Source organism: Trichosurus vulpecula, chromosome 1 (assembly GCF_011100635.1).
Source record: "Trichosurus vulpecula isolate mTriVul1 chromosome 1, mTriVul1.pri, whole genome shotgun sequence".
NCBI lineage: Eukaryota > Metazoa > Chordata > Mammalia > Diprotodontia > Phalangeridae > Trichosurus > Trichosurus vulpecula.
This window is the reverse complement of record NC_050573.1, coordinates 75,674,599-75,694,560: the sequence shown is the minus strand read 5'-3', so window position 1 is coordinate 75,694,560 and position 19,962 is coordinate 75,674,599. Positions and strand designations below refer to the sequence as shown.

The window sequence follows — 19,962 nt, the reverse complement described above, 5'->3', positions numbered from 1 at the left end:
AAGGCCTGTAACTGATGGTTCTTTCTTAAGGCTTGAAGAGGGGAGTGTGTGTGTGCGTGTTGTTAGAGGCACAACCATCCTCTGGTATAGGTTCTGTCCACCTCTGAGGCAACCTTTTTACCCATCTGCTTGGGCCCACCCTAGGAGAGCATGGGTCTCTCACTTCTCCACAGACTCCTAGCTGTGACTCTCTATCTACCTGGCCTCTAGGTTACTTGCCTTAGAATTCTTACCTCCCTTTCCTCAGAGACACCATTGGATTGTGTGCTTGCATAAACATAAGAGAGATGCTGCCGCTAATGCTTAACAATTGGCTAAGGCTGGGTATGTTTGTGGGCAGCATCTAATGTTCAGTGTAAACTGAATTACTAAAAAAAAATGTATACTTACTCTATACATGCATGTCTGAGTCCACAATGATATCTTTCTTCATTGACTTTGCTGTAAAGTATTTATATCTCAAGTATCTCAAGGAGGAAAGTTGTTTTGGGTGTCTTGATTTACATCAGACGTTAAATTCTCCCTCCTCCCCCCTTTGGCTAAGGTACAATATTAGCCAGTTATTGTCTGACATAATCAAATGATTGAAAAGTAGCTATAACATACCTATATAAACTACTCCCCTATCCTCAGTCCTGAATATGTATATGAAATATATTATGTATGTATATATTATGTATATATGTGTGTATGCCATTTGAGAAAAGGGCAGGCTAGCTTGGACCTTCTTGCTCCATTTTGGCTGTATTGTTTGTATGCTGCTTCTATAGGAGTTCACAACCCACAAGACTCTTTTGCTGAAAATAAAGTAATAGTGGTAGATATTTCAAATAAGGTTCTTTTTTTCCCACTAGTAGATGAGATTAGATCTCAGTCTAACTGGAGACAAGGGCATTTGTCTCTGTTTGTCCATCTCTCTCTTTCCTCTCTCCTCTCTCCCCACTCTTTCTGTCTCTGTCTCTATGTCTGTCTGTCTGTCTGTGTCTGTCTCTGTCTCTGTCTCTCTCCCATGTCTTTTTTTACCCTTTTCTAACTTCAGTTGCTTCTCAGGTCCCAATGCAGTGACTTCTTCATAGGCTTCCTTTGGAGTGAATAGTTAGGAAGAAACATGAGACTTCCTCAACCTCTTTTCTCAGACAGATTCACTGTTCCTTAGGTCTCTGCCTCTTTTCACAATATTCAACTATTGGCCCTGTCATGGGGATCTTGAGTAAGAGCTATTCACCATCAGGAATAACCACCAGGATTCTCTCAGTGTTGAGCCCTGATCTCTTCTCCTTATCCCATTTCTCTGTATTTATCTAGCTCTTCTGGATCAAAGCCCTTGCCTTCCTTGCCATGCCCCCCCCTTTTTCTTCTTTTTCTCCTTTTCATTTAATTTGCTGTTGTTTGCTCTCTTGCCATGGACACCTCGTGCTGTGCAGGTTAGACTTCTCAGTTCAGTCTGAGTAAGTTTGGGGAGTGGAACATTTGACCAAGAAAAGAGGTTTGAAAATCTCTTTTCAAAAACAAAATTATATTTAAAAAGAAGTGGAAAGATAAGAGTGAGAAAGAAAAGGGAATATAAAGTCTGAGAAGAAGAGCAGTAGACAAAAGACAGGAAATAACTTCTGAAATTAAGTGTGAATCTTTCTGTTACTATCATTTCTCTGTTGGTTTGCCTGCACTGCTATAGGGCTCCTCAGTGTAGGGGTTGGATAGGGGCTATAAACTGGTAATAAATACATTGTTTCAATGTAGCAAGCTAAACTGTGTCTGTGGGCATTTTTCAGAGAATCTAAGGAAATCTTTCCTGATAGAATACTGCATGCTGATGGAGGGTGGGAGAAAAGTAGGGAAAGAGTGGTCTTCAGTTGTTTTTTGTCTTTGATTTTGGCTATGGCCCCTTTTCCTTCCTTCCTTCCTTCCTTCCTTCCTTCCTTCCTTCCTTCCTTCCTTCCTTCCTCTCTCTCTCTCTCTCTCTCTCTCTCTCTCTCTCTCTCTCACCTAGGGATGCAGGGATAAGGTTTCCACTTGGGGTGACCCACTGAGTTTTCTATTTAGTAAGAGACTAGGAGGAGTTATATATATATATATATATATATATATATATATATATATATATATATATATATATATATATCCTTTCTCTTGCTCTCAGTCTCTTTTTTCCTCTTTCTGTCTCTCTTTGTCTGTCTCTGTCTCTGTCTCTCCTCTCTCTCTGTCTCTCTCCTCTTTTCCTTTTCTCTTTGTAGAACTGCAAACCTGTATAGCTTGGGATGATAACTTCTACTTTTCCCTGTTTCCTCCCTAAATAAAAAAGGAAGCAAAAGACAGAAAAAGAGCTCGTGCATGTATGGGAGAGAGACTGAAACCAAAATACAGAAAGAAGGCGCAGCTGCTTTCTCCAAGGCCTTCTGGGGCTCCCGGTTATATGCATTCCTTTATTTATTTATTTTTCTGGCTAAAAAATATAATTTCCGCAGCCGCCTCTCGCCTCCCTCCCCCCCCCCCCACTTAAATTTGCTGTGTCGTTGCTGCCAAATCTGCCAGAGTGGGAGCATGGAATAAAAAATTCATAACTGCTGGACTTTGCTTGTTCATTAGATATGAACTTGTCGATTTGGCAAATTGTTTTCGGTCTCTAACCGCCCGGTCCCTCCCCACCCTCCCAGGCTCTCCTCCTTTCCCTCCTCCCCTTTGATGCAGCCATTGGCTGTTCAGTAGATGTCTCTTTGCCAAATAGGTGGATCCTTCTCTCTCTCTCTTTCTCTCTCTTCCCCCCCTTTTTTTCTGGCTTTGGCACAAGCAAATGGATGGGGATTGAGCATGAAAGGAGAGAGAGGGAGTTTGAGAGAGAAAAGAAGCAAAAAAAAAAAAAAAAACCACAGCACACTCTCCTCTCTCTCTCTCTCTCTCTCTCTCTCTCTCTCTCTCTCACGCGCCTCTGCCAGCGACGGTCTGCAGCCGGTCAGAACTCGTCCTTTTCCCCGGGAATCTGCGATCTCCCCCTTTTCCTCCAAACAGGCGGAGAGAGAGGCAGATCTAAGTTTACATCCCTGTGCCGTTGCCAAAGCCGAAAGCCTTTTTCTTCAGCTGCTGCTTTTTCTCTCCTGGGTTTTTGGCGGGGGGTGTGCGTGTGTGTGGGGGGGTGTGTGGGGGTAGGGATAGGGGTGGGGAGCTGGATTTGGGTTTTTCTTTCAGCATATATCTTTTTTTTTTTAATTGGAGGGATGCACAGGAGGGGAAATTGAAAAAAAAATTGTTGGCTTTTGTTTACCTGGCGTGTGTGGCAACGGGCTTTCTCACTGCCTGCCATCTCTGACCTTTCTTTCTTTCCTTTCTCTTCTTTCCAAAGGAAAAAAAAATAATCCCCCCCATGTGCATGAAGGGTTAAGGGGGAAATGGGGGGGGGAAATCTGAGAATCCAACCAAGCCCTGCCCCCCTTCTGTAGAAAACCAATAACACCCCCTTCCTTTTTTAAAAATTTTACCTTCATCCTATCCTTTCTCCTCCTCCTCCCACTCCCTCCTTTCCACACCCCCCACCCCCACCCCCAACTCACAACTCTGTTGAGTCCAGAATTTCAGAATCTGGTGTTGGGCTTTGCCGGGATGCTTCGGAGGAATGGTAATTATTTATTTTTTCCAGATTTTGTATTTAGCAAAAAGGAGTCAAATATTATTTAACCCCCAAATCAAAAAAATGAAATCTTATTCCTCTTTACACCTGACCGAGTAGAGAAAAGAGGGTAAAGGGGTCAGTGGGAAGCTAGAGAAGGGGGTGGAAAAGGACCCAGTAGCTTTTAACCCTGATGTGACCAAGGCGAGCCACCTTGTTTATTTGTTTATCCAAATAATAAATGTCTCGTTTATTATTACTATGATTAGCATTAATATTGATGTTGTTAATAATGTCATGCTTACATAGGTAAGATTTATATTTGATTAATAGAAATTCTAGGGTAGATGTTGAAACTGATCTGGAAGGAAGAAAATGAAAAAGCACCTGGGGGTGGGGATCCAAATCTCCCTCTTGTGGGTGTCATTTTCTTTTTTTGGGGGTTGCCAAAATTGAATAGTATCTGGGCTCATGGGGGTTTCTGCATGCATGAGTCCTTGTGCATGAGTGTGCAGACATATGTGTATAGATACTGTACCTCCATGAGATAATACAAGATCCTCCCTGCAATATAACATGGATATTGCATGGGCGCAACAGAGCGCAATGGGGATATCAGCTGCTTGTGTGTGTGAACCGAGATATTGTATATGGGTGTGTGTCTGGGGAGTGTGTGTGTGTGTGTGTGTGTGTGTGTGTGTGAGAAAGAGAGAGAGAGAGAGAGAGAGAGAGAGAGAGAGAGAGAGAGAATATGTGTGTGTATAGGCACTCAGTGGCTCTCTCTCCTTTGGTTGCTGGGCGTGAGATGGAAGCAAGTGCCTGGCTAAGCTGGCTAACCCTAGTTTCCTAGGGTGACTAGAAGGAAAAAAAAAATTGGGGGGAGGAGGGAGTCTATTTCCTTGCAGCATCCCTCTTCTAACACTTTTTGTTCTCTTTTCCTCTTCTTTTTTTCCTCCCCATCTTCCCCTCCCTCCCTTCCTGCCGGCTCCCCACCTCGCCCCGCATGCTCCCGTCTTGCCGCCTGCAGGATGAATTCCACCCGTTCATCGAGGCCTTGCTGCCTCATGTCCGTGCCTTCTCCTACACCTGGTTCAATCTGCAGGCGCGGAAGCGCAAGTACTTCAAGAAACATGAGAAGCGCATGTCGAAGGACGAGGAGCGGGCAGTGAAGGATGAGCTGCTGGGGGAGAAGCCCGAGATCAAGCAGAAGTGGGCGTCCCGGCTCCTGGCCAAGCTGCGCAAGGACATCCGGCCCGAGTTCCGTGAGGACTTTGTGCTGACCATCACCGGCAAGAAGGCCCCCTGCTGTGTCCTCTCCAACCCTGACCAGAAGGGCAAGATCCGCCGGATTGACTGCCTGCGCCAGGCCGACAAGGTGTGGCGGCTCGACCTGGTCATGGTGATTTTGTTTAAGGGGATCCCCCTGGAAAGTACTGATGGGGAGCGGCTCTACAAGTCACCCCAGTGCTCCAACCCCGGCCTGTGTGTCCAGCCTCACCACATTGGAGTCACAATCAAAGAACTGGATCTTTACCTGGCTTACTTTGTCCACACTCCTGGTAGGTCATTCTGAACACTGTTTTCATTTCATTTTATTTTATTTACTTGGATTTAGACCCTTTTCCTATTTGTCTTATTATTTAAAAAAAGATCAAATTGCAGTAGGCCTCAGTGGGCACTCCAGCAGGGGCCTGCACTATTCCTGGGGTTCACTTTTTCTTTTCCCTTTTTTTCCTTCTCTTCCTCTTTATTCTTCCTCTGTAAGGTGCCCTTACCACATTCCGTATTTTATGTCTCCATCTTTTTAAAGGAGTATCTTGCTCCAAAAAAGCTTCATGGCTCTCTGGTTTGGGACTGGAATGTCCCAGGATTTGTCCTGTATTGGTGAGAGATTGAGACAGAGGAGAATCCAGAATTTGTTGTTATATTTTAAAATTAAAATGAAGAGGTGTTGGGGCACCACAGGGCTACCCCTTAGGTTGTTGTTGAACGTGGTTTTGGCATGGTACTGGGCAGTGCTAATGTCAACGGGAAATGAAACTGGGATGCTCTATGGATATCAGGCTGAACTCTCCCTTCTGTGAGTCAATAAAAATGAAAGAATATATCCAACACTAAGGTACCCTGCTTTAGACACTCAGGGTGAAGATGAATTGGGTAGGGATAGAAAGGGAGTTGTTTTGGCTAGGCCTAGCGGTTGCTAGAGAAGAATTGTGCAGTGATTTCACTGAGAAAGCTAAGGGGAAAAAACCAAACCAAAACAACAAACAAACTCGGAAGACTCTGCTTTCACTGTCCAAAGCTCTGACTCCTTACTCTGTTTTTTTTGGGGACTAAACGGGTCACATCTGTGTACTCTGTATACACTTAATGCACAGTAGATAAATAAAAGTCGGCACACTTGTGTGGCATAGTAGTGGCATGGCAGTTTTTACAATGGTATATTTATCATGCCACTCTCTTTGGCAGAGAATATCCCCCCTCCCTGGAAAATCTTTTTATTTTTATTTTTAAAGATCTTCGCTCCTTAAAGATTTTCTTACTACCTTTTTCTCCTCTCTTCTTTTTACTCTGCTTTTGGAGTTTGGGGGTTTTAATTCCCTTTCTATTTTTTCCTCCTGTCCCTTTTATAATTTCTTTCTGCTTTTGTTTTCTTACAAATTGAAACAGAGATGGCTGGTTAATTTTTAGCCTCCACTCAGCTACGCCCAATTTACTGCCGCCTTTGAAACCCAAACGAGCCGGCACTCTGTGATTAAGCAAAGCAGAAGTGTGTTTACATTATGCCCAACCAACTTGTAATGAGAGGGCTACCAAACCTTTTTCTTGGTTTTTTTTTCCCTCCCTTTTCCTGTATTCTAGCTTTCTCTTTCTCATCTCAGTTCTTCCTTTCTCTGCTTAGGCGATCATACGAGGATGTAGCTCAACTTAATGGACTGTTTCACATGTTCTTTTCTATGTCTCAGGGTGTGTGTGTGTGTGTGTGTGTGTCCCCTTTTCATTTAAGAAACAGGAAAAAAAGAGGGAAAACTACTGCTATTAACATTCTATTTGAGGAGTTGAGGAGGGTATCCATATACAAATAAAATTTCAGGCACCCTCAGTCTTGGTTTTATGGGAACTCAACAGAGGTTCATATGCTTAGTTTTATGTTGGAAGAAAGCTTTGGGAAAAAAAGGAATTATTTTCGACCTCCTCTTTCATCTGCTTTTTCGTATCTAGAAAAGCAGTTTTCTTAGCAGGGTGGCCGTGGGCACTGCCGCTGGGCACTGCCTCCTTGCTCCTCTCTAGGTCCATGACTGGCCCTGTTGGCGCTAGGTGAATATAACCATTGCTGGCAAAGAGAGAGTGAACTATTAAATCAGGAGACTTCTTTTTTTTTTAAAGATAAAACTACCACAACAACAACCCACGAAAAGGTTAGTTCTCCATTCTCATGCCTGCTGACTGAGACAGAAAGCCTTTTTATTTATTTTTGATTTGAAGGGACACAGGGAAGACTTGGAACTTTATCATTCCATTAGCTGAGCCAGTGGGGCAGTCTTGACCCCAGGTTAACCTGCATCTGCAGGTTAGGAGTAGGGTTGGGCACCTAAGAGATGGAGACAAAGGAAGACTTAAAATTTTAGTCGTGATATACCTTGACCCAGCCTTATCCAGCTTTCCACTTGAATCCTTACAGCTGAATCAGTCCTGTTTCTTCACATTTTAGGCCACATTCTTGACTTCCATCAACACATAGCAGAATTGAGATGAAGCAAATGTCACAAGAGACCATTTCACTGTCACATCTCTGGCTCCTAAATTAACTAGGCTTCTGGGGGAAAGGGGTGATGACCTGCTGACCTAAGGAACTCAGTGGTGCTGTCAAATCACATAGTTCTCACTGTGTTCTACTCACTCAAGGCAGAGTCTGCTAAAGCTGAGTCTCCGCAGTAATAAAATAAAATAAAATAAAATAAGGCAGTTCATCAAATCATTTAGGCCCTCAAACCCTAAATAATCCAAATAGATGAAAGTAGAATTTTTTTGTCTGAATTATTTGAATAGTAGCTCAGGTCTTTGGCTGAGCTGAGTGGTATATTGGCTGGAAGAATTTTGGGGAATTCAGGGTATACGTAGGGCAAATTGGGCCACCAGCCGGATTCTTTTTTTTTCTTTTAGGAGAAAGGTAGTTGGGAGGTGGATTGTAGTAGCAGTGTATATGCCTTTCTGGTCTGATCCAACTAGAACTCTTCTTCATTTGCTCACTCATTGAGCTGAGTTATCACCCTCTTCTCTTAACACGTTGGATGGTTTGGCAGCTTGTGCCCAGTCCTGAACAATGACAGTTTGGGAAGGGCTATAGATTGTCTTCTCTATGCTCCCCTATCTCCTCCACTAGTCTTTCCAACACTCTCCAACTATAAAATGGTGGTCACTGGGGAAATTGTTTTGGGCTTAAGAAAGAGAAATTTGATTTTTCATCTGTAAATGCAGTACCATGTCCCAAAATAAGCCGATTTCATTTGGGGTAGTATAAAGGTGAGTTCGAAGGGATATTGTGTCATTTGCCAAGGTGGTCGGGCTCTAGTAGTGCATTTAGACCATCAGTTAGATGAAGCTTAAGAAAACGGTTGGCCTGACGACAATGGTGTGAGGAGCCTCCTTCCACTTTGAAAGTATGGTATTAGAATGACGGTTTGTTCCCCAAATCTTCATTCTCAAGCAAAGAAGGAGAACATTCTTTCTTGATGTGAAAGAAGCCTATTGATTTGGGGAGGTATAGGAGTTTCCTGCTGTGAGAAGAAAAGGTCTGGAGTGATAGATCAGGTGAGGGACAAGGCCAAAATCAATCCATTTTCTCTGGGTAGAGACATGGTACTGAAGCTACTGTCCCAAGCTCCAATGGGGGATTCTAAGATGTAGGTGGGAAACATCAAGCCTTCCTTGCCATGGAAACTGGTCTTTAGAAAGGCAGAAGCAAACTGAAAATATGAGACACGTATCAATGACCAGAAGCTGTGCTATATGATTTCCCACCCCACTCCTATCCCCTGCCAGTCTTGCAACCTACATAGGGTGGCAGCCTTGGGAATATAAAATACTGGAGTGAAAAGTCTCGAGTGATAGATGTAACATCACTTACCTCAGGTGCCTGCCCCTCACCTTGCAGGTAACCACATGCCCATTTTACCTTGGACACCAGGTGAACTTTGTCCAGGATCTAGGCAGGTAAACTGGCACAAGAGCCTTCTTTCTTTCCCTTTCCCTCCGGAGGCTGCAGCTTTGCTCTCAGGTTTTGCTTAGGGGCTGGTGAGAACTCTGCTGCCCTACTCATTCAAGGGGTTCTTTTGGGGAAAGTCAAGTGGACGTCCCCTTTCCTGGTCTGTTGGCTTTGCTGCTCCCCCTGAGTTTCTAATATTCTTAAGCCAGGACTTTCTGCTTGCCCCAGGTCTGCCTCATGCTGCTTCAGGGATTCCCAGTAAAAGGTGAAGCAAGAGGGGACACCCATTGTGGGAGTCTCATTTTCCCTGCCTTCCTCACAATTTATTCCCAAGAGAAACAGATATGTGTCTTTGCCACCTGCCACCTGACTTTGCCACTCCATGAAATGACATTTGTATGTATTGTCTGAGGTAGTTCCATCTTGTGTGAGGGTTGGCAATGGGAGCTACCTCAAGGAGGTGCCCATCACCAGGTGGCAATATGGAAGGATCATTGGGTACAGGTGCATAGGGGACACAGATGATCTCAGCAGTGGGTGGTAGGTAATAAAAATAAAAGCAGCTATATTCATATAGCGTGTTACCATTTACAGAGCACTTTTCTTTTAAAAGACCTGTGAATTAAGTAAGGAAAGTGTTATTCACATTTTATGGATGGGGAGACTGAGATTCAGATTAAATGACCTACTCATGTTTATACAGCTTGTAGGCGATAGAGCTGGGGTTCAGAACTGGGCTCCTGGAGTCTAAAGTTTGATCTTTCCTATAGTGAGATTTCCCCAGGGAAAAACAAACTAGGAAGAAAAGCCAGACTCGGCTTCACCCTAATTATGGCTTTTTTTTCCCTTGTTGCCTCTCATCCTGGTGTCCTGCTTACCTGCTGCATTATACTTTGTCCCTGGGGCTACCTACCTTTTCTCCCTGTGGTAGATAGCTAATTTGTTTGAAGTTTCTGTTTCTCAAGTTGAATTGGAGACAAGAGCAAAAAGAAAACATCCCAATCTTGGTTTGGTCGGGTAAGGTATGTGGTGAGCATGACAAAGCAGGGAGAGAGGACCGCTTTTGCTGGAGATAATGGCAATCCACTGGTTGGCCTTCTGACCCAGGGTCTAGCACTATCCCACATTGCCGCAAGAAGATACGCTTTTGGACACCTCACCAGTGTGTGAGCTTGTAGGGACAGAGAATTTAGAGCGGGAGAAGGACCTGATTTAGAATCATTTCTTTTAAGCCCCTTACTTTACAGATGAGGAAGTTGAGGCTCACAGAGGTTACATTGCCCAGTCATGGTAAGCCAAGATTCAAAACTAGGTCTTTTGACTCTAAATCTAGTTTGCCTTCCATAATACTGTGCAGATTCCATTTCCTTGGCATCTCTTGTGGCCCTCTGCCCCTATATTATTAAAACATTTTTAAGATGAGAAAGGGTCCCAGTGGGGTTTTTTATGAAGTATATTAATGTTCCTTTAGGAGTCCAAGGCCTAAGAACTGGGGGATTTGGGGCCTCCTTCAAGGCCATACTCCAGGGATGGAGAAACCTGGGGTGAAGAGGAAAAGGGAATTGGCAAGAATAGATATGAGAGGGAAGTATCATTTTTCCCTGTCCCCACTCAGGTGTCCTGGAGCAGCTGGGCAGAGAGGGTAACACTCGGCTGCCCTCTCTGCCCAGGGGAGGTGGTTCTCTCTTTCTCCCTCTCCTCTCCTCTCTGTCTCAGGACCTGCCACGCTTCAGTTATTTTATCCTTTAGTGTCCAATTCAGAGGTCTTTTCAAAGGCCCCAGCCGTGTCAGCCCGGTGCTCACACAAAAGGCCTCTTTGATTTGTTGTTTGTTTTCATTTGCCAGGGGAAGGGGGAGGGGGAATGGAGAAAGAGCTTCTGGGTTTAAAAATTTTTTTATTTGGGTTGCTTGCTTCATTCCCAGAGGACTTGGCTCCTTGGAACCTCAGTCCAGAGTTGGGGGTAGGAGAAAGATCAACAACTTTCTGGGGAGGGCAGGAGGTGGAACTGCCCCAGTGTAAGGGACGGTAGAGATGGATTTAGGAAGGATGGAGCCTTTGCTGTTAAGGGATCTGACCGTGGTGAGAACTGGACTCGGAGCTTGGCTAGACCCTTACCACCATTTGGCGATAGAGAGGGAGGAGATTGAATACCTGGCTCCAGAGACCTCTGCCCTCTGACTATCTGTACCCTTAGAGAGGAGCTGTTTAGAACAGGATAGTTCAGGATAATTTCTTGTAATATATGTTTGGTTGTTACTGTAACTATAGGGGTATAAGTTGAATAAGTTAGGAGCAACAGGGGGAAGGTCAGTTAGGCTCGGGCCTTTCTCAGAAATTCTCAGTGCCTAATCTAGTCTAATCTATCCTGCATCCAATGTTGAACTATATTGGTTAAGGTATCTATGCCTGAAGTGAGAAAGGAGGGGTTGAATGAGAATAAATACCTATGTGAACATTATAGCATATTCGGGCACATGTCCTGATACAGAAATAAGGGATATACTAGGATACACAGACAAATATGTAGGTACATATATCATAAGACCTTAATTTTGGGGTGGGTCACTATGGGCATCAACAGCAGGGAGAATATATTGGTTGGGGGGGGAGGGGGTTTAGCAGGGCCTCATTGGCAGATGGGAGGGGGAGGCTGGGGGGCTGAGAGATGGGTAAATTTAGATGCTGGCATTTCTGAAGACTAGTTTTCTTGGCACTGAGGGCACCATGGAAATCATTATGACAAATGCCCAGCCCCGTAGGCCGCTGTCGCCATCTTAAGGACATTGAAGCTGTGGAACTAGCTAGGCAAGAAGGGGGTTCCAGTAGGCAGAGAGAATGTTTGGAGCATGGGGTGGGGGACTTTACTGAACCTGGCTTTACTCCATTCCACCAATCTGTGGCCTTTTCTCTGGGCTTCTTTTTTTTTTAAACTTTAATTTAATTTTCCCAATTAATAACTTTTATTTGTGCTTTTTTTAACATTAGAATCATTTTCCAATGTACTCCCCCCACTGAATCCTCCCTTGTAACAAAGAAAAAATTGAGCAAAACCCAACCACCAAAGAACCTGCGTCTGACAGTAACTGTACATGCATCATTCCACATGCATGGTCTCCTACCTCTCTACCGAGAAGAGGGAGGTAAGTTTCCTCCTCTTTTCTCTGGGACCAAGATTGGTCATTACAATTAATCTGAGTTCAACAGTATTTTAGCATTGTTTTATTTTATTAGAATCATTTTGTATATTGTTCTTTTGGTGCTACTCTTTTCATTTTGTATCACTTTATAGAAGTCTTTCCATGTTTCTCTGAATTTCTCATATTTATCATTCCTTACAGAATTATAATATTTTATTATAATCATATGCCACAGTTTGTTTAACTGTCCCTAACTTATGGGCCCCTCCTTGATTTTGAGTGGGGTTTTTTTGCAACCACAAATAACAGTGTTGATATAAATATTTTGTTATATTTGTTATATATACCTTTCTTTTTTGTCATTGACCTGCTTGTGGTGGGAAAGTCAATGTGGTGTAGTGGATAGAATGCCGGCCTGGGAAATAGGAAAGCCTGGGTTCAGATATTCCCTTCAACATTTTATGGCCATGGGTTATTCACTTAACCTGTCTGAGGCTTCCTTTCTGAACCTGTAAAATAGGTATAATCACACCTGAAGTACATACCTCACAAGGTTGCTAGGAGGTTCAAACAGGATAGTATACATGACATTTTGCAAACTTTAAAGTATTACACAAATATCAGCTATTAGATGCCCAATGGGATAGCCATGATTTTTCTTCCATACCCAAGTTGTTTTCCACAACAGTTGTACTAATTCCTAGCTTCACCAGGGGAGTATCATTGTGCCTATTTCCCTACAGTTCTTCTAATATTGTTTCCATCTTTCATCATCTTCGACCATTTGATGAGGAAGACATAGAACCTTAGCATTATTCAATAAACTGAAGAGCTCAAACTGCTCAGGAAGACACTTTTCAATAATAACTGCTTGGGGAAACTGGAAAGTGGTATGGCAGAAAATACTTTAGAAAGACACCTTACATCTCATACCGCAGAAAGCTTCAAATGGATCTGTGACCTACATACGAGAGCTCAGGTCGTTTAAAAAATCAGTTGAATACAAAAGGAGTTACCTTTCAAAATTTTAGCTGGGGAAGAATTCATAAGTAAACAAGGGATAAAGATGATTATAAAAAGATAAACCATTTTGATTGCAAAAATTAAAAAGCTTTTGCATTAACAAAACCAACGTAACTAGATTAAGAAGAGAAACCTTTGCCTGGGAAAAATCTTTACATCAAATATCTCTGATAAAAGTCTGATAGCCAAGATTCATAGAGAACTGATATAAATTTATGGCTAAGAGCCATACTCTGATAAGTGGTCAAAAGATATAAACAATGTTCTGAAAAGAAGAAACGCAAGCCATTAGCAACTGCGTGAAATAATCCAAATCACTAATAAGAGATTTATAATTTAAAACAACTCTGAGATTATACCTTATGCCCTCTAAGTTGGCAAAGATGATTAAAGATCACAGGATCATAGGATTAAGAACTAGAAGAGATTTTTAGAGGCTATCTCATCCAGCCCCTCCCCTCTCCTTCATTTTACAGATGAAGAAATGGAAGCCCGAGGTTAAATGACTTCTTTAAGATCACACAGGTGGCCACAGTCATTGTTGGAGGAGTGGTTGAGAAACAAGCCCGTTGTTATTATACTGTCGGTAGAGTTGAATTTGCTCTTTTAACCAAATATTTCCAGGCCCTTTCCTTTGGAAATTTTGCATTGCTTTTGTCAGAGGAGTACTCTGTTTTTCTAAGTGGTGGCAGGGCCTGATCTCAATAGGGGTTTTGAGTAGGCTTCCCTCTTTTCCCTGCCCCTATGATTGAATCAACTCAATTTACATTATGGTTTCTGGTGGAAATCACTCTGGGCCTTGATTTTTAAGGTGTATTGGGTAATGCCAGGCTTGACAACCTTGGGCTAACATAACATTATTAGAACCAATACTCCAGCTTATTTCCTATGTGTTGAGCAAGCTCTCATATAATTTACTCAAAGGGCATTCGTATTAACAGAAGCATTCTAGTACATAATCAGGTGTACCGACCCATCTACATCCATAGCAAGTTGGTAAACCCAAATTTCTTTTTAGTTAAGTAAAATTTGGGGTTGATTTCAACTGCCAGGTTCAGAAATGATTTCACATTGTAAATGAATAAAATTACTACCAAATTGGTAAGAAAAGGAATAACCCCTCGGTGCATCACAGGTGATTTGGTAGAGGCAGACTCAAGCATGGTAAGGGAAGAAAACTCTTTCCTCTTCTGCTGTAGGGTGAGGGAGATCGGAGGGTGGCAAGGATGTTGAAATGTCTGCTATAGAGCTTCACTAGGTGGCTAAGCCCTTTGAAACCACTCATATCTCTTACCTCATTTTCTCCTCAAGTTAGTCCTGTGAAGTAGGCAGGGCGAGTATTATCCCTCTCTCATAGTAGAGTTGAAGAACCCGAGGCCTAGAGAGATCATGTAACTCAGGTCACACAGCAAATTCATGGCAGAGTTTGGACTGAAATCTTGGTCTCCTGACACAAACCCCAGACTTTTCCCACTAGCATCATCGGGGTAGTATAGTGAACTTCCCTGGTCCTGCCAACTTGAAAAAAGCTACTAGACAAGACAGCTGTGATGGCTCCCAACATGGGAAGCATCTATTCCCAACAAATCCAAGTTGAACTTCAGGTTGGAAGCCAGGGCCCACCCTTGCCCTCAGTCCCTCTCTCCCAGCCTGGGCCGACACTCAGCTCTAGAGCTCCCCCCTCTGCCAAGCACATGGGGTATACAGAGAGAGATATCCAACAGGCACTGTGTGATGCCTCTCCACTGACAGGCCCAGTCGAGTAGGAGCATAGCTAGTTCTTGGCAGGGGGGAAGTACTGATCCAGACCCAGAATGTAGGTGAGGCCTTCCGGTGTGTGGGACCCCAGCTTCTTAGTGTACCAACACCTGAAATATCGAGAGGAGCCTGGCCAGAGCTGGCTGGCACTACACCCAAGCTGCTATGCTGAAAGTTAGCTTGGAATTTCACTTTAAAGTAAATATGAAGATAATTATTTTAGTTGATCAGACTGCATTTGAGATTCTTTCCCTTCTTGGTTCACCATTGTCCTTTTTTCTTGAAATCCCTTCTCTTCTCATTTAACGTTGGGGAGAGGGTACCAAGCCCCATGTATTGACTCTGTCTGATGGAACTTGGTCTCTGGGAGCAGGGGGCAGGTCTCTCCAAGGAAGTGGAAGTATTTAAAGTAAAATGAATTTCCATCTTTTGCTCCAGCTATATTTCTAGCCCCCTTTTGACCTACTGGAACAAGGGAATATAGCTGCAAAGGATGAGACCTGTGGTGTCTGGTTCAATTCTCCCCTCCCTTTCTCTCTCTGGGGAGCCTTCCCCAAGGAGCCTTTTGCAGACTGGAATAACATGCCTATCTCCCAGCTCTGCATTCTCCTGCCAGCAAGTTCCTGCTTTGCAGAGGTGGCCGTTGTCTGTCCTGGGGCACTTGCTGGGGGTGAGGCGTGAGTCTAGGCATCCAGCAGCAATAGTCAGGCAGATCCCAGGCTCCTTTGCCTTTTGTAGGCATTACTTGTGTGGTAGATATGCATACAGAGCTATGTGGGGAGCTAGGATCACGGGATCATAAAATTTAGAGGCGGAAGGGACATGAAAGATCATCCCAGATCAGTCGTCTTAGGCCTTAGCCTAGATATTCATTATTTAAATGTTTGGACCCAGCCTATGGAGCGCCTGCCCCCCCTTCCCCCCAATTTCAGCCTTTTTCTGCTAGAGGTACTCTGGGACTGGCTTGGATACGGAATTATTAAAAGCCCGGGTAGGCCTGCAGGCAAGAGGGCCAGAGCCCCAGAGCCAGCTGGGCTGACAGAGGAGGGTGGCGTGGTGGGCCTGGCCAGCTCCCGAGCCCCACACAGAGGCGGGCTGGGAACATCACTGTTCTCCAGTCCTCCCCAGGGGCTGAGGCGGGATTGCTGGCCGAGAAGTGGCCTGCTCGGCAGTTTCTTGTTGCTCCAGCTTAGCTGGCGGAAGAGCCAGGCTCCCCAACCTTTCCCAGGAGGGCAAAGGTTTCCCTTGATAGAAGGAGGCTGGAGAGTCGGTACAGCGGGAAGGAGGTTGGAAGCCTGCCTTGCTTCCACCCAAGGCGTCGGAGCTGCCCTCCCGGCCCCCGCCCCCCGCCTCCCATCCTCCATCCTTTCGTTCCCACTAGGGATTTGCAGGGTCACCGAAGCGGCTCCTCCTTCTCCCATTTCCCTCTCCAAACCCAGTCCAAAGCCACTGCCATGCTTCGCCTTCTGGGGCTTATTTTATTCTAATTCTTTGTTTTTGGCAGCAAAACTCTTAACGGAAGGGGGGGGGGGCGGTGGGACGGCGCTCCTGCTCCAGCCCAGCTGGGGGGCTGTGGGAGAGCCGCCCGCAGGGGTCGGGGTCGGGAACTGGAGCTCCAGCCTGTGGCAAGCCGAAGTGCAGAAAGAGAAGCTCCGCAGGGCTCTGGGTACCGGGTCTCCCAGGGGGAAGGGGACAGACACCTGGTGATTCCTGTAGACTGGGCGGCCGGCACCATGATGGTTCCCCTGAGGCGATCTTCAGGGGACTGTGGCGGGTGTAGCCTTCTGGGAGTACACCCTTATTATTCCTGCAGATTATATCACCATTAGTATATAATTATTGTGTAATGGGCGTTATTACATAATGCCCGTTATATAACGCTCAGCCGGAGATGCAGACAGTAGGGATATTATATGTGTGTGTGTGTGTCTATGTATAGACGCCTTCCTCACATTGGGTATGTGGTCACATCATAACCATCATGTAAATACCTCCCTGAGCCGGGCTATAAATTTCTGAAGAGTGACGTCAACAGGCTCCTTACTGCGTTTGGAGGCGGAGGGGGGAAGGGAGGGTGAGAATATTTGGCCCCACCTATCTCTTATGACATCATTGTTTCCTTAGCAACCGTGTGCTCCCAAGGGGGACAAAGCGAAGAGAGGACTTTAAGACCAGGGGTATATGGATAAAAACCCAAGTGAGGAAATGATGAACCCCCTACACACAAAGATCTATAAGCTGACAGGGCGGAAGTCCTCTGCTATCTTCTCTTCTTGTGGCGAGGACAGCAATCTTGGGCAGTCCCCGTCATCCCCCAGGTCTTTCTACTTTCCTGTGTCTGTTCCCTTTTTTCAGACGAGGAATCCCACCACTTAAACTGGGCCCTTCTAAAGTCCTTGGCCTCATTTTGGTTTCTAAGCCGAAAGAAAAATGTAGAATAGACTTCAGGTAGTGCTCCCTGAGAGTCGAGGAAACAATAATAAAGCTTAGGAGATTGGGTCCAGAAAGAAAGAAAGAGGAAAATAACTAAGATAATTTAGCATATAGAAGAGTAGGTGGAGGAGGAAATTAACATTTATTTTTTTTTCAAATGTATGAAATATTATTCATGTAAGATGACAGGTAACTACGAATATCTCCTGAGGCCCCGAGAGGATGTAGATTTTTCATGCAGTTGGGAAGGATTAAAATAAAGTCAACCCTGAGGAGGAAGAGGTGAGTGCTGGAATAGGTCTGTCAGTAAGGCTGAGCATCCCTTTGCCTGGATATCTGGGTGCACAGTAAGCTGTGGGCTGCTTCTAACAGAAGGGCAACAGCTCAGTAGAAGAGTAGAATCCCCTGTGGAAACAGATTTCAAACTACAGTTTGACTTGGTTGAGGATGGGCCCCACCAGGGTAGCTTTTGACAGGATATTTATTGCTCTTTTTTTCCCTGTTGTTTTCACTAACAATTCACCAAAGAACCTTCAGAAATCAAAGTTGAACCTCTATTCCTTGGCCTTTTGGAGTATCTCTTCCCATTGGGCCACTAGGGAGAGTCACTAGTTACTGGAATATGTGGAGAACCCAGACAGCTACTGAGAATAGGGCCCTTGGCCCAGCTGGCACAGGGCATGACAGACCGGGCAGGAAGCAAGAAAAAGTTGTCATGAAAAATCCAAATTCAACCCTTTCCTTGCCATAGTTAGGATTATACCCTCTCCCCTCCACACCCCCCACCCTCAGTAGGGTCACTGTTTTATTGATTGATTTGAAATTTTTGCAGTTGTTCACTGAAAATCTATTGCTTGGTTGTGTCATAATTGCTAGAGTACTAGGCTTGGAGTTTGGAAGCCCTGGGTTCAAATCCATCCTCTGACACATACTGGCTTTGTGACCCCAATGTGGGTAAGTCACTTAACCTCTCAATGCCCTCAGGCAACTCTGTAAGACTATAAAGTTACAGAAAAGTGGATGATCAAAATCATTGAAGAGTGTTTTCACACTGGGAAGTTCTCTATATAGATGAAATCAAAGCTATGTGAGTTGTTTAGATTACAGGGTTTTGTTATTTCATGTTGTATTCAGTAAACTTTTCACTATAATATAGGAAACACTTTGTTTTCCCTCCTTCAATGCGTGCTTAGGCTTTTTTTTAATCAGTAGGTACAGAGGCAGAAGGATGCACCTGATGAACTAAAAGGTGCTGCCAGGGTATGAAGGGCTTGACCTTGGGATGTGAAGCATGGCCTCTCTGATGAGGTCAGCATTACCACTGCCCTCAAGACTAGGTTCAGGTTGACAATGCAGGGATTTGCCTTGATTAAGAAGGTGGCCAGAGCCAGGGCATCAGCACAGCTATAGGTATTCTATTTTGTGTGTTTAGCCTGGCTTCTTATTCTGGGTCCTGGAGTGGTACCACTAATGAGCATGGATTGGGGATGTAGGACCTGAGGAGTTCCAGCAGGGCCCTGCCTGCCCAGGCCAAGAGCAGTCCCAAGGAGAGAGCAGCTGTACCTTCAAACACAAAAGGCCAGTGCTCAATGGAGCAACAGCCTCGGGATATTAGCCAGCTCATGAGATGTATCCAAGTGAGAGGCTCTGGGCCCAGGGGATGGGGCAAGACATTTTATTTATAGTGTCATGGTTTATAAAGTAGAACCGGCTTATGGATCTCTGGGCACAGTTTCAAAATCAGCCATTTCTTTTAAGTTACCTCCAGTTAGTCTGTTAGTATGATGCTGCTAGGCAGGAGTGACCTGGCCCCACGTGGGGAGATGACCGAGGAAGACAGTACTGAGACTCTCTGTCTACTATTAGATATTGCAACCCAGAGATTCATTAATATAATTACTCAAATAATGGTCTGGCTTGGCAGGGCCTCTTCTTGAACTATCCTTATCTTTAGCAAAGAGCTCTGTCAGGATCACCCTTGGTGTTCCTTGTTCCCAGACAGTGGGCAGAGTGCATTAGTTGGCCTATTCACTGCCCCTTTCCTTGGATAGGCTTGGCTTTCCATCCCAGCAGCTCTTGCTTCTCACAGCATGGAAAGGCTTTTATATGTCTTGTTCCCTGCAGGAAAAACAGCAACAGATATCCTCTCCCTGCAGCAGAAGCTGCTAATCTGCCACCTGCTGTCAAGTGCTGTCCAGGGCTTCCGTGTATTAGGGGTTCCGTCACCAAGGATCCCTTGGCTGGTATTGTAGCAGGGGCCATCAGGCCAAGGTTTCTTGTTCTTTCTGGGAAAGGAAAGTTGTTACTGGATTCAGGTAGGAAGGAGCTGATCCTTCTCAATTCAGGAAGCTTTGAGGCCTTGTTTTGTTTTAGAAATATAAGGTAAGAGAGATTGAGGAATGAGAAGAAAAAGTGAGGAGAGCTGAGCTCCTGATTTGAGTGGATTTAGGAAGGTTGAGGACAGGCAGGTCCCTGAGGGTTGTGGGCAGTAAGAAATAAGCTATTTGGTTCTTTGTTGGAATAAGTTGGAATAACAGTTCCCCAAAATGTGTTTTCTTTATGTAAGTGAAAGTAGGTGGTAAGAGAGATGAAGATTGAAAGGACAGTCAGATTTTTGGCTCTTTATCTATCTGAAGGCCTTGGTTTAGAGTAATGCTTCTTAGGTCATTGGGCCTTTTGCTCCTTAGCCTGGACAGCCTAAGCCTTGCACCCTATGGCTGTTCCTGAATGGGAGCTACCCTTGAAGGCTTCCTGTGAAGGCGAGCACAAGTTCTCTCTCTCTGTCTCTCTCTCTGTCTCTCTC

General features: G+C 44.6%; 1 protein-coding gene across 4 annotated transcripts in view; it reads left to right on the top strand.

The window, feature by feature from the left end:
* The window catches only part of NFIX (nuclear factor I X), a 110,629-nt gene that overhangs the window by 31,125 nt on the left and 59,542 nt on the right, over nucleotides 1–19,962 (top strand). For all 4 annotated transcript variants that reach the window (XM_036755332.1, XM_036755338.1, XM_036755324.1 and 1 more), the window contains exon 2: nucleotides 4,629–5,160. In XM_036755332.1, the coding sequence (XP_036611227.1) occupies nucleotides 4,629–5,160 (532 nt within the window). The remainder of the gene's footprint in view (nucleotides 1–4,628; nucleotides 5,161–19,962) is intronic.